The sequence below is a fragment of the Labrus bergylta genome, chromosome 20, assembly GCF_963930695.1.
Source record: "Labrus bergylta chromosome 20, fLabBer1.1, whole genome shotgun sequence".
NCBI classification, from domain to species: domain Eukaryota; kingdom Metazoa; phylum Chordata; class Actinopteri; order Labriformes; family Labridae; genus Labrus; species Labrus bergylta.
In genome coordinates, this window is record NC_089214.1 from 10240521 (window position 1) to 10254393 (window position 13873).

Consider the following 13873-nt stretch of genomic DNA (forward strand, 5'->3'; position numbering starts at 1 on the left):
TAAAGATGAAGACAGCGAGACAGAGGAAGAAATCCTTCCATTTGAAACAGTGAAAAGCAATAAAATAGGAAATATCATCATAGAAGACAACAGACATTAAGAAGGCACAAAGGCAAAGCACCAACTCTGCTCTGGGGTTTAGTTTAGTAAAGTGACTGGCTCTTGTTGTTCTTGGTAATGGATAATAAGAATACTCATGGATAAGAGTCGTTTGATATGCTTATTCTTTATTGATTAAAAATAATCAAGAGAAACATGCTGTGAACTCCAAAACGATCCAAAATAGAGCAAATTAAAGAGTGAAACAGAAGAGAACCGAAAACAAGTGAATTGAAATATTTTACAGCCTTGATGAGTTATTGCCTGGACTAACGTTTTTTTTTTTTGCCGGTCATCTGTTCAGTTGCTACAGCTTTGTTGGACTACATGTAAGCAGGAAAGAGAGAGAGAGAGAGACTGTTGGAGAAAGGATGAGAACATATAATCTCTGTTAGAAGCAGGGCTCAATCTATGCAACACACACACACATTCTCTCAGGGCTCGTTCAAACGTATCCTGTCCTCGTCTGCTCGTCAGCTGCAGACTAAAGCAGGAAGATGGCACCAAATACTAGAAGCTAACATTGGGTTGCTGACTTTGTAGCTCCCAGTTTGAGGAAAACACACATGTTCATTTTAGGTAGGCTTTCTTTAACATGTAACAAGAACTAGAACTCAAAGACACTGGACAGCTGGATTCAAACCTTCACGCTATGTCAAAAAAAAAAAAACAACAACAAAAAAAAAACAATACACTTGGTCAATTTAAGGCTAGCGTAAAATTTAACAAGTCAAAATACAACGACTTTCTTTGAAAATTTGTCTGAAAGCAAGAAATAAATTTTCATTCAATATGGCATCAGGAGAGGACTGACTTTATCTCAGGACCAGATGAAACAGTAAAACTGAGCAGAGTGTCAGTCTGTGTCAATAACTAACATTCACATTCGTTATCATCTCCTAATGCACACATAAACATGTGTGTGTGTTTTGAGGGCATGTGTCGTTTGCAATGATAAAAGCCTTTTAAGTCAAGGCCTGACCACATTTGCTCATCTTTCAAACTGTCCACAAACTTAGATGAGTTATGTTTTCTTGAACAGGAGGACGTTTAATATTCAATTGAGCTGTTTAAAAAAAAGAAAACGTTAACGAGCGATAAAGCATCTGTATGACTTCATTATACATGGGTTCTGTAAACGGCCTCCACTTTGGAAGAAGTGGAGACATTTTTATTTTTTCCCGGTAACTTGGCTCAGAATTGGGTGATATTTTAAGTTGGACAGCAGTAGAGCAATGTGTCGGTACGGTTGCTTCAAAGTCGAATAAGATCAACTCTCAAAGGCAAAAAGTGAGAAGCTTTACAAGTATAGGTAAATGAGCGTCACAAATGACACAGAGTTGAGTGACTGTATGTTACGGACAGAAGAGAAGTCAAAGCCAAATTTGCAGCGTCGTCATTTTCCTTCACACAGCGCTACAACCCGCCATCGTGTCGTGTCATCGTAGGACAGAAAAAAGGCCAAGAGTGAAACACCAAGTATAAAAACAAATCAAAGCCAAATGTTATGTACACATTAGAAGTTAAATCAAGTACTTATGTTTCATCCACGTGAACAAAAAATGCACTTCAGTTTTTTTTTCTTAAGGAGAGACTCTAAACAGACATGAACTGATAGCAACAGACACGTCTGCTCATACGAGGTGTCAGCTGCTCTTTCATCTTTGACTCACTTTGAAAGGAGCAGATTGTTTTTGTCTTTCTGGATCTTTTGCTACATTATGTCTGAATGACCATTACTATAATTACTTCAACACAAACGAGCATGACCTCACGGTCAATTAGGACAAGTGTTTTTTTTTTTTTGAAAATCGTTTTAGTTGTATGACTGGGTCACTATTTTTAACTAATTCTAAAAAGGTTTAGTATTTTCTTACCATGCAAAGAAGAAACAATCCATGGTTGTGTATGGACAGTCTGAAAGGGTAGTTTTCTATTCAGTGTTATGAGCATCCATTGCCTTAAAGGCACTGGATGACCCACGACTTCAATAAAGTGGAACATGGGAAGTGTAGTTTAATTTGAGCCAATCCAAAACAAACCGCCATGTTTCCGATAACACTCACCAGAGGACAGAATGTGTAAAATGACTTCACTTGTGTTTGAGTAGCGTCAAACATTCATTAAGTGCATTAACATAGATTACCAGTACATTGCTTCATTGAATGCATGTTCATTATAAAATCATATATTTGAGATTCATTGTAATGTATCTCTCTGTCAAGAATAGGCCTGATGCTGCGTTCAGGTGAATGAGAAAGAAAAGAGACGTGCACACAAACATGAGGTTCTACTGTCGCTACATGACACTGGTTGAGGGTAAGAAATGGGGGACGAGTTCCAATCATTTGAATTCTACTCCACTTCATAAGCCTCATTCTCTCTGCTCTCACAATAAGTACAAAGTTTGACATGAGCAACTGAAACCTCATAGTACGTTTTCAGATAACATAATGCTCCATATGGTAAAGTGGGGGACTGTCCCCCAAAACGTGCATTCAGTAGTTCTGATGAATATAAGGCATTGTTACATTTATTAGGATTCAAGGGCATTAGTTTCAGATTGTGCAAATGCATCACATATTAGAGAAGAACGACAACAGAATGAGGAAGACCAGAATGCTAAATGAAAACTGTCTGTTGAACATACTTGCATCCTTCTACATATAGGCTGTAAACTTCTTTTATTGGATTCTGATACTGGTCGCTCTGGTACAACCATTCAAAGAGGCCGTGTTGAAGGATCCTATGGGTGACTCAACGGTACGCTTTTCTTTGGCAGTAGTGGTTTCTTTACAGCCATAGAAAGAAAATATGCAATAAACTATCTTTTTTTTTGTGTGTTTTTTTTTTTTTTTTTTTTAATTTTCACATTTTTTTAGGCAAGTCACGGTCCCAGGTAGAACAAGGGTTTAACTAATGCTGAGCTGAGCAAAGCCCATCAGTTTAACGTCATCTGGAATTTCAGATCCCTCTGTTCCAGAAGCCTGTGGAAACAAACAGTGAGGAAAAAAACATGTCGTCATTGAGTGGCAAATTATAATCAAAAGTGCATTTCATAACAGTGTGAGACAATGATGAACATGTTTTACTTTAGCAGTATCACACTTGTACTGACCGTCAGCTCGGCTTTGATTGGGTAATAGACAAAAGGCCGTGGAGTGTGTGTCGGAAATGATCACACCTCTGCTAACTCTCATTGCAACGCAGGACCTTAAGTCTGATTTTGTATTTATACAACAGTTCTACTATTTAAAAGGTCAAGCAAACCATTTCTTTTGTTCCCTCGATACAACTAGACTGAGTCTGGAAATGTTGCAGACCAACACTTTCTGCCAGATCTTCTTAAAAAACATACTAAGAATTCTCTCTTGTGCTGCATCACAATCGCACCTACAAACAAGTACAACCACAATCCATTTCCTACAAATGACTTCAGAAAAAAAGTTTAATCAAATGAAAGTTAAAGACTCACCAGTTTGAAAGTGACATTTTTATTGGCTTGAGGTTCATCAACTATTTTCTGCAAATTTGCAGCAACTGTAAAAGAAAGACAGCGTTTCAGTGAAATGGAGCAAAATAACGTCATTGTGTTTGTGTTGAGAAGGAATATGAGACAGTGAAAGCAAACATTTAATAATATGATGCATTGATTTTTTTCTAGTCTTCTAAGGGGGGGGGGTGTAAATGTTCTTATGTGTAAGAGCAGAGGAATGGTTTTATCACTGACCTATTACTAAGTCTCTCCCATCCACCAGGCCTGCTGACACCAGCTCCTGTGACACGCCATCTGCTGTGTCTGTAAAAAGCACAGCAGCAGAACATCGTCAGGTTCCCTTAATGATTACACAAAATGGTAAGACACTTTTTTTTTTTTTTTTTTTAAATACTCGACAATAGAGGTTTGGTTTTGATTCTTAAAAAAAGAGCAACTCTACGCACCTCTCCCTGGCATGAATTCAAAGCGGATATCGTTTAGCTCCTTCTTTGAATTCCTGTGGAGTATTGTGAGAAGAGACCGGATCAGGCGCGTTAAGATCCATCATTGTACAACGTTATTGACTCTTTTCACTGAACTGAAAATGCATTCAGCAGGATCCAAAAGTCTGTAAACACTTCTATATATTATAAAAAAGCATAGAGAACTTTCATGGTTTTGATGTGGTAATGGAGAAACATACCTTAACCTTAATACCAAACTAATGGGAGCCTTTGAATCTCCCATGCCGGCTGAAACCTGTCAAAGAACAGAAGATGATGTTTGATTTGAGGAGAATATGAGCTTGAAAATATTGTTCCCACGTATAAAAGGACTATAAGAAGATACAAGATATAGTATGGAAATGAGTGAGCATCAGGTGGCAGACTAATCTGAAGTCTTAAAGAAACTGCTGTTTGACCTGTGTGAGATCAGCAGCAGTGGGAATGCCTGGTGTGGGAGATGCAGCCTGGGCAGTGGATTGAGTGTTGACTGGTGTGGGCTGCAGTGGAACCTGGCCTACAGCCTGAGGTAGTTCTGCCTGACCTGTGGCGGCCGGCTGGGGTTGACTACTTAAAGGCTCAGGAGTCTGGAAAACCTGGCAGATATAATCAAACACAGAGCAGCCTTTGAGCGATTAATTAAAACAACTACCTGTTAATATTTCATCCAAAGAGGGATGAAAATGTAGCGCACTGTTCTCGGGGTGAGAATAACTCAGGAGTAACTCACAACACAGCAATTCTGTGATCATTCATATACTGCAAGACAATCACATTTTGATACATCACATGTGGTTAACTGAAGAATATGAAATGCTTCTACAAAAGGTAGAGTGCAGGGTTGTCATGAAGTAGTGACATGGTGAGAATTGGCAGGAAAATCTGCTTAGAGCGCTGTATTAACAAAAAAGAAATAAATGGATATTTGGTCCCAGCGACACCATAACGACTCAGGAAGACGATATATTGCTGTATGGACATGTTGTCTCACCCCTGCACTGTTCACAGCAGCTTCTCCTGCATGTCTGAAACAACATTCACACCGCTGGCTTGTGGTCAGAGGATAGTTTATAAACTGTGGGAGTCTCCAGTCCTTGCACATTGTCAACAAACATATTAACAAAAAGGTAAATATTTGTTTCATAAAATAATCTTAACTCAAGGTCCACTTCCTCAATTTAGATAAGCTGCCGACATACTTGCTAATTACATAAATTGGATGCTTTTTTTCCCCCTTTTTACAAGACCGAAACAAATCATGAATCTGTAAATTGTCTGGAATTAATTAAGTTCAGTGAAGTGTAAAGAAAAGTGAAACTCACCTCTGAGTTCTGGGATCCCTCCTTCACTCTGGGAGACTGTTGAAGACAGTAAGAGTAGAGCTCAGACAAGAATATGTAGGCGACAGCTTTAGTGATGCATAGAGAGCATGCACGGATGCAAAAAAAACACACAGAAAGCATGAGAGGTAAACAGAATAAAACCGCACACTCGTTTACTTTCCTCACTTCTACACCTGCTGAGTCTATATGTCCTTTAAGGTGGACACTGTGATTTGATGCAGTGACTGTCTCTGACTGGGGCTGAAATTAAAGTGCGATATGACAGAAGAGATTTCTAATGTCAGCATGGAGAGCAATAACTTCAAAATCTCTGCTTACATGAAGCTATTTCAAAGAATACTGCAAATCAATAATAAGGCCGGATTTATGAGAAAGAATGTTTTGAATCAATGTGATGAAGTAGAGTGATTGTTCTACTAAGTATGTAATTCAATGGATGAGCAATAAACAAAAGCAATTTTCAGAAGACATAAACCGTGAGAAGGACTCTCCTAGTGCTCACAGATTGGATTGCCCTGTTGCTCTGTTCTAGGTGCTGGTGATTAAGTCGAAACGAGTGAAAATTCATTTTGTTTGTTGGCAGCTTTTGTTTAAGATTGCCAAAAGCAGAAAGATGCAAAAAAAGTGATTACAAAAAGAAAGTGAAGGTCACACTGTTATATGGTCACAATGTCAACGTGCGGAAAAATAAATCGAAGCACAATTCAATTTAAAAGGCAAACACACCAAAGAACGTGGAGTGAGACACACGTGAGGACAAACTGAAGCGATGTGATGTGTGACTGGTGTCAGATATCAAATCAGCTCAGGAACCTGACGTTTGATTCCGACAGAGTGGCTGCGCATTCAGGCAGTTACTTCAGAGACCGTGTCAGCACACAGATAGAACACTCTGGTGCGCAGCGTCCTCTGTAGTCTGACAGCATGTGTCTTTGTTTAGAGGGAGGAATGAGCAAATCGTGCCTCAGTTCGTGCAAACAGGCATCAGTTCAACATACTATACTTTAAAGTAGGTGGGAGAATCTTCGGTTCAGTTTGCCTCATTAAACAGCATCATAGCAGCTAAGATGATGTCCAATTTGAATCCCTTTACTCGTTAACGCTGATAACTCATTAACATGGTTTGATAAGAAATTTGCTTTTATTGATTAAATTTGATCAGTATAAATTAAGGATGATTGAAAAGTAGAAAAAGAAATACAGATGGCTTCCAGGAAGGTAACTCTCATATCTCATAAAACATTTGATTGAGATCACTGATTTGACGTTATAAACCTGTAAACAGGAACCAAGTAGCGGTATCTGCATGTTCTTTATATCTTTTGAGGAAGAACAAGTACATATAAGAATTTAATAAACTTAAATTCTTGTAATGGGCGATATCAGTCAAAATCTACAGACTAACACGTCCCCAAACTCTTCAATTGTGGGTCCAATTCTCCCTGTGCTGATAAATCATTTTGTAACGTTCCCTTTAAAACAGACCAATCACAAAACTTAGTCTGATAATTACATTTGTCTTCTGATTTGCAAAGTTATATAATGCATGAAACTCTAATCGCTACTATCTGGAAGATAAGAGCTCGACTGTGAGGAGATCTACTCTGATAAGGTTTATCCTCCCACTAAAGACCTTTAAAGTGCTTATTGAACAAAAATTCAAGATAACACCTGATCCCCAACTGTAAAGATAACCATAAATGCGTGCACACATTACAACTAACACACTACAACCTGCCATTTGCTTGTTTCTCCACACTTCTTCCTATAAGCTCATTTCTGCCCTTTCTACAGACCACGTGCTCCCTAAAGAGAGTCCTTCCTTGTTAGGGGAATGCCATCTGTATTGTGTTGACAAGTGAACAACCCTGGCTGCAGGCAACTCGAGCGGGAGGGAGAAGCGCACTTGTCGCCTGGTGGCGCTAACAGGCTTCACCTGCTGCTCCTTGGCCGAAAACACACACAGGAGACTCAGTGGAAAGACAATGGACAAACATGCTAATGCACAGACATGACAATACTTTGAGTGATGAAAAGAGGAAATGTGAAGTGTAATAAATGGATGTGTATGTGGGGGGGGGGGGGGAAACAGGGCTGCATGTTTCTCTCACCCTTAAGGCAGCAACAGCTAATTTGCCTTCTTCACTTTCTTCATCGAGCTCGTCGTCACTCCACTCCCACTCACCGTCCTCCGTTTTATGCAGGCGACCGCTGGAACCTGGCACTCGACGTACCTGACAACACAGCCCCACAAGGTTGAGCTCATACTCTTAGCAATAAAGCACAGGAGTGTCAATTCAAAAACGTTGGCGTTCTTACCCTTTTCGACCTCTCTGTTATTGTTGGCGCCCTCTGGAGTAACTTCTCATGTAAATACTCGTGTGTCTGTTGTATGAAGATAAAAAGAAACGGCCGTCACTCCAAATTCCTCCTACCAACAAAATTCAACAGCAGCTTCCTGTCTGAGAAATAAGGCCAGATCCATTGAACTACTTTAAAAGGACTCTTCACTTTTATTCAACCTGCCCAGACATATTTTCTATGAGTCAGGTGCAGACTCGATACAGGGTCATCAAAACGAGGGCTGCTGACTGTGGTGAGCAGGCTTTAGCTGTCATGGCTCCAAACTTATTGAAATGTATAAAGTCCATTTAGAGAATGTGACACCTGCTTCATTTCTTTTCAGAGTTCTTGCTTACATTTTAAATTCCTTTGCATGAATTTACTACTGTAAGGCTTTTACAGAAACTGAAGGTTATTGAAATCAAGCTTTAAGTACTTTAAACCACATAATCACACTGTAACTGTCAGTGTGAGATTTGTATTCTTTTCAAAAAGAGATTTTTCATTAGGGATTAAAATTTCAAATTCTTTATTGACTCACAGACTTCTCTTGTAAATCCAGATCTCAATTGCAGTTCGGCATGCATCCAATAAAGTGGCTGATTTGTGCCAGAGGAGTTTGTGTTCTGAAACACTACTAAAGCCTGCCCTCTTCTGTACAGACAGGGTACTACACTTCTTGCTGTTTCAGGTCCAAAGGTTGTATTTGGAGATGTGACACGCTGAGCCAGCACTTCAGTTGTTCCTATGGGTACTGCACAGCCAGAGGCTGGAGTTAGCCTGCCTTTGTTAAAAACAGCTCTACATGGTCAATAACAAGATGAACGCTGCGATAGCCTCAATCTTGGTCAGACACACTGACAAGTTGAGTTAGACGTAGCCTGACTCAGACAAAACGCTTAAGCACCGAGATATTACTGGTTTATTTTTTAATCTCTTTTTCTTACATTAAAGCCTCCTTCAAAAGTTAAAAGCACAGTCATAGCGGTCGGCTTAACATTAAACAGAGGCCAATGTGGGGCCATCCTATCAGTTCTGCAGGCTCAGACTTTTACTCATCAACCAGCCTAACTGATGAAACAGGGATGATGCTGACTCATTGTGTAACTGATTCAGGCTCAGGCACAGTGGGAGCTTACGCACCTACCTTTGCTTTCTGAAAGAATTTATGCTTCAACAGCTCTGAGGATGTTGGCCTGAAAAACAGCACGGTGAACATGAATGAGTCTGGTCAAGTGAGCATTTATCAACCTGGAAATGTTCTGCAACATATGTTAACATGGTGTTAAGTAGAAGTTAACTTACAGTCTATAGAAAAAAAGTTCCATGAACGATAAGTTAACTATCTGTAACAGCACTTATTGCATGCTTCAAGCAGATAAAGCAGTTGTATATTTATGTTACAAGGCTTTATAGCCCCTGTCACACATGCATTCTGATAATTTACTAGAAAATGTCAGGATATTAGGTCTCTGACATTTTCCAGTTGACTTCAACAAATTTCCCTCACAGTTGGAGATTTTCCCCATCAGACAGAGAGACAAAGAGTGACATAAAAAGGATGTTGCAGAAACAAAAGCAGAAAGTTTACAGCATTTCCAAGATGCCGTATGAAGAAACAAAGTATTTTTTTTACGAGGAGGCTGCCGTGTGAGTATAGTCGGGGGGGGGGAGGGAATTCTGCCGTTTGCGTTGACACTTGGAGCCCTCCTGAAAACTTTCTGCAAACATTTCTTGATTGCATTGAATGTGTGGAAGGGGTTAAATGTAAAGGTTTTACAACTAACACCTTTTCTCTGGGTCCTTTTGAAGACACATGGAGATCAACTTCCTGAAGGATTTGCCGTATTTCTTTACAGTCTCCTTGTCCGTGATGCCGGTCTCCAGGGCTGGAGGGTCATTCTGCAGCGTCAGCATCAAGACCTGAAGAAACCAGGGAGTTGTTCAGTCACACATTTTAAAAATAAAAGTATGACTTTGCATTTGTTGTTGGGTATCAAATACACATTTCGAGGTAGGTTAAATTGCTCGACCATGCGTTCACCTTCATTGGTGGGTATTTGTGGTAAGGTGCGGCTCCTGTTGCAAGCTCAATTGCCGTGATCCCAAAGCTCCAAATATCTGCTTTGAAGTCATAACCCCTGACCTGTAAAGACAGAACCATATATCATCAACTTTTACAGATAATCTCCATCTTTATGTGTTAGTAAGAACCACAAACTAAAACATAGAAAGCAAAGTGTGTTCAGAGAAAAAAAAGGGTTGTCTTGTCATAGAAGAGAGCAACAAAACAGACCATGATTTGTGTGTCAACTGGTTCAGGCATGAGAGTCTTACAGAAGGTCTTGTAGTGCTGAGTCACACAAGATCACTTTCGGCCACAGGCTTAAGATTTCTAAAATTGTTTCAGCTTACTAAGTAAGTGAGTATGCAAGTAAGAAAGTGTAGACTTCTTTGTCAATGATCATTTGCTGTTTTTGCCGGTTTAGATACAGCAGTGTCTGACTGTGAGCTCCCCGTTGCCATGGACACTTCTAGGCTAGAGACGACCAACCTGCTCCATAACCTCTGGGGCCATCCAGCATGGCGTTCCCACAAACGTCTTGCGCACTTTGTTTCTTGTGATGTCACCACCTGTGGATAGAAAGGCACTGACGCCGAAGTCTGAAGGAGAGAGAAGAGAGACAGAGGAGAAGAATGAAGAAAAATACACACACACACACACACACACACACACACACACACACACACACACACACACACACACACACACACACACACACACACACACACACACACACACACACACACACACACACACACACACACACACACACACACACACACACACACACACACACACACACACACGAAGCGTGCATTAAGTCAATAACTGTTTTTTTTAAAGGATGTTTATTTCTTTAGCTCTTAGTCTCGGTGCATAAACACGCTGAGCTGGAGGAACAGAGTTTGAAGTCTAACAGGTGGAAATCAGGTGATAGCATGACACAGCTACTTCTTCACACTTTGTCTGGATCAGCAGTGACAGCTGTTGAAATGTGGTGCTGCCCCGTGGTAAAATACCTGCAATTTGCACTGAGCCGTCATCCCCGAGGAGAATGTTTCCTGCCTTAAGATCCCTGGGAGAGACAAGACATGAATGTGTGTATTATAAGATTTACTTCTGAGACAGAACAAAGACTAAGCGTTTAGAGAAAGTCAAAACTAACTGTGAAACAAATAAAGTCAGAAAAAAACGACTCATTTAAAGGTTAACTTGTGTTTTTGGAAACATTGCCTCATCTCTTATACATTTTTAATTATGTTACCTTCTTAAATCAGAGCTAAGGATCTCCTTTTTACTAAATTGCTGATTGAAAGATTCTCAAAAATGTCGATATGTTACACATCTTTGCGCAATAGAAAGGCTTTACCGCTTCATTCTTTTTATTGTAAACTCGTTCACCTTCAGACTTTATTACCACCTCGTAGAGTCTGCGGTTAATTTGTTCGTCTTTGTTCAGCCTCCCCTGGTGGTGATAAGAGGATTCAGCAGGGAAAGCTGTCTGGCTGCCTGCCTGCCTCCGTGCACACTCTCACAAAAATGTCCAGACTGCTTCACAGAGTGAATACTGCCAACTCACCACCCAGACATAGTTGTCATAGCAACAGACTTTTAGAGATATGGTCAACGGTTCAAGTTTGGCAAAAAAAAAAAAAAAAAGTAAGGAGAGCAGGAAGGTCCCTAGGGACAAAATTCAGTTATTTATCCTGTTGAAAATTTCACAGAAGCCAATGTGAGTTTTATTGGAGAAAGAAAAAGTAAACCAGGGCACTGACAGACATGACATCATCTTCAAGGACTTATTATTAATTCCCTTTTCACAACTGACCAGATCAAGCTCGTTTAACTGTGACGAGAGGGGAGAGAATGATTCAAAAGAGATGCAGCCCTCCTTCACTGAGCAGTTCATCTTGCTGCCAGACGGGGGCAGTAGAGACAAACGTATGCAGCTTTACCGAAAAGAAAATGCTGTTGGATCATTCCAGCAGAGATATTTTTCTCAATGAATGTAAAAATAGATGGTCTGCTTTGAAGATGACTTAGTTTAAAAAAAAAAAAAGATTTATAGGATATAATTAAGTCATTTTTTAAAAACTATAATCTCACATTAAAAGCCAGTTTGATGGGGGGCAAAAGTTGCAGAGATAATTGTTCTTCTTCGACAAGAAAACTGCTGAAGCATGCTTTAGAACGTTTGGCCCGAGCGGCCTTTCTCAAACGGGTTTAAAGTTTCAGCTTTATAAGAATCCTGCTCTGAACACACAATGTGTTTTTCGAGACGGGTCACAGTTTTTTTTTTTTTTTTCTACGAGTGCTCCAGTAAAATAACACAACAGATTCTGCAGTGACAAGAGCAGGGAGTGGCAGTGAAGCCACAGGGGGAAGGAATGCAGCATGTGTAACATATTAGAACCAATTGGCTGACAGCAAAGATGGGGATTCCCACCCAAGAGCCAAATGACTGCTGGGAAAATAAAAGCATCCTTAAACTACATAAGATATGGAATCGGCGGACTATTTCGTGTCCTCTGCTGAAACTGGGTTTTCAGCCATTTTGCTCAGGCTGTAAAAGTAGTGTGTGTTCTACATTTGTGTCTAGACGAGTTCAACTATGTAACTGGGGTTGATGCAGATGAATGGAAATTGTGGATGAAAATGCAACATGACAGTCTAAAGGGCTGCCGGCTGCCGTACAGACGTCTGTTGCTCCGCGGCTCTCCGTCTCATCCCAGCGTCACTCCGCTGCCCTGACATAACAGCTCGGTGATATCAGGTCACAGTTATCCTCCAGTTTTCTAACACTCGCTTGCTTCTGCTTAATCACGAGCATGCTCATCCTCCACCTACATACAACAGGGACGCTTCACTGTCTGGTAATTTGAGATTGTTGCTTTTTAAGGATTCGAGGGGAGGTGCAGAGTTCACCACCTGAGGCTGAAAGGCAAGTCTGGGAGTATCCCAAAATACTTTTCCTCGTTTACACAACCACTGCCCCTCTCTCGGTGGGTCCCATCTTGACTCCTACTGTCTTGGCCTGCGCTTAAAGTGAGCTATCATTTATTGAAGCATTGTGGGTTCAAGCTAGGCCAAATTTCTGAATTTTGAGAGGATGTTGGTGGAAGATGATAGTTGTCCTCCAGGTAGGGAGGGGCATCATTGTCTAAACCAAACAACATGGCTTTGAATGAAGTCTTTTGTCTATGTGTCATAGAAAATCAAAAAGTCAGGGGATCACTAATCTCCATTCACAGAATCTGAAGGTAGGGCACCAGATTTTGGTAGTGCAAGTTGTTCTGCTTTAGTTGTAGTCAAACTAGTGACATCCAGCAGAGTTTCAGCGGTCTGTGACTGTGTGCATCAAAACTGGAGCAATAAGGGTGCAACGCAATCTGCCGTAACGCAATCCCAGAACACATCAGCTCACATGTAGCGACGATTTACCTTTAATCTAAGTCTCTGAAGAGACATCTGCATGTAAGTGCAATACACTTGAAGAAATTGTCTCTCAACACCAACACCATTCATGCTTCTTCAGTGGGACTGGTCACAAAGGCAAAGCACCGCTAACTGATGGCTAAACTGAAAGTCATGAAAAGCTGGCCATCGCTCCAAGAGGCGTACATTGTCGTCAGATAATCGCTAATAGGTTACGAGATTGGGGGGGGGGGGGGGGTCACAAAATTCCAGTATGACAAAATATTTTGGGATGGCATGAAAGTCTCTATAAACACACTCCATCCAATAGAGGAAGAGATATTTTCAAAGAAGACTGAAAACTTTGAGACGCTAATGAACCGAGAAGACTTGGCACAGGATGACTGAAATCTCTTGAGTTCATCCTCGGGACGTTTTGAGTAGCTGTACTTGATTTAATGGCGATTCATTCAAAAGTTATGATATTTCAACGGGGAAGTGGTCGACCGACAGCAACTGTAGTTCATTATCCAGAATAAGTGTTGACACATTCAGTCATCGGATGAAACTTTTGGAAGCTTTTAAGTAGATGCACTAGAGAGCAAATTTGGGTTATGGAGTTTTTTTT

At 40.5% G+C, this 13873-nt stretch overlaps 1 protein-coding gene across 3 annotated transcripts in view; it reads right to left on the bottom strand.

Moving 5' to 3' along the window:
- Positions 1-207: 207 nt before the first annotated feature.
- oxsr1b (oxidative stress responsive kinase 1b) overlaps positions 208-13873 on the bottom strand; it is a 39239-nt gene continuing 25573 nt past the window's right edge. For 2 of the 3 annotated variants that reach the window (XM_065948681.1, XM_065948680.1), the window contains exons 5-19: positions 10851-10906; positions 10321-10430; positions 9811-9912; positions 9556-9689; positions 8914-8962; positions 7743-7808; positions 7535-7657; positions 7291-7368; positions 5403-5438; positions 4500-4676; positions 4281-4336; positions 4042-4094; positions 3830-3898; positions 3575-3639; positions 208-3086 (exon numbers count right to left, since the gene is read on the bottom strand). In XM_065948681.1, coding sequence (XP_065804753.1) covers positions 3012-3086; positions 3575-3639; positions 3830-3898; positions 4042-4094; positions 4281-4336; positions 4500-4676; positions 5403-5438; positions 7291-7368; positions 7535-7657; positions 7743-7808; positions 8914-8962; positions 9556-9689; positions 9811-9912; positions 10321-10430; positions 10851-10906 — 1249 coding nt within the window. In that variant the 3' untranslated portion in view covers positions 208-3011. The remainder of the gene's footprint in view (positions 3087-3574; positions 3640-3829; positions 3899-4041; positions 4095-4280; positions 4337-4499; positions 4677-5402; positions 5439-7290; positions 7369-7534; positions 7658-7742; positions 7809-8913; positions 8963-9555; positions 9690-9810; positions 9913-10320; positions 10431-10850; positions 10907-13873) is intronic. The other variant, XM_020645577.3, reaches the window with a different exon arrangement.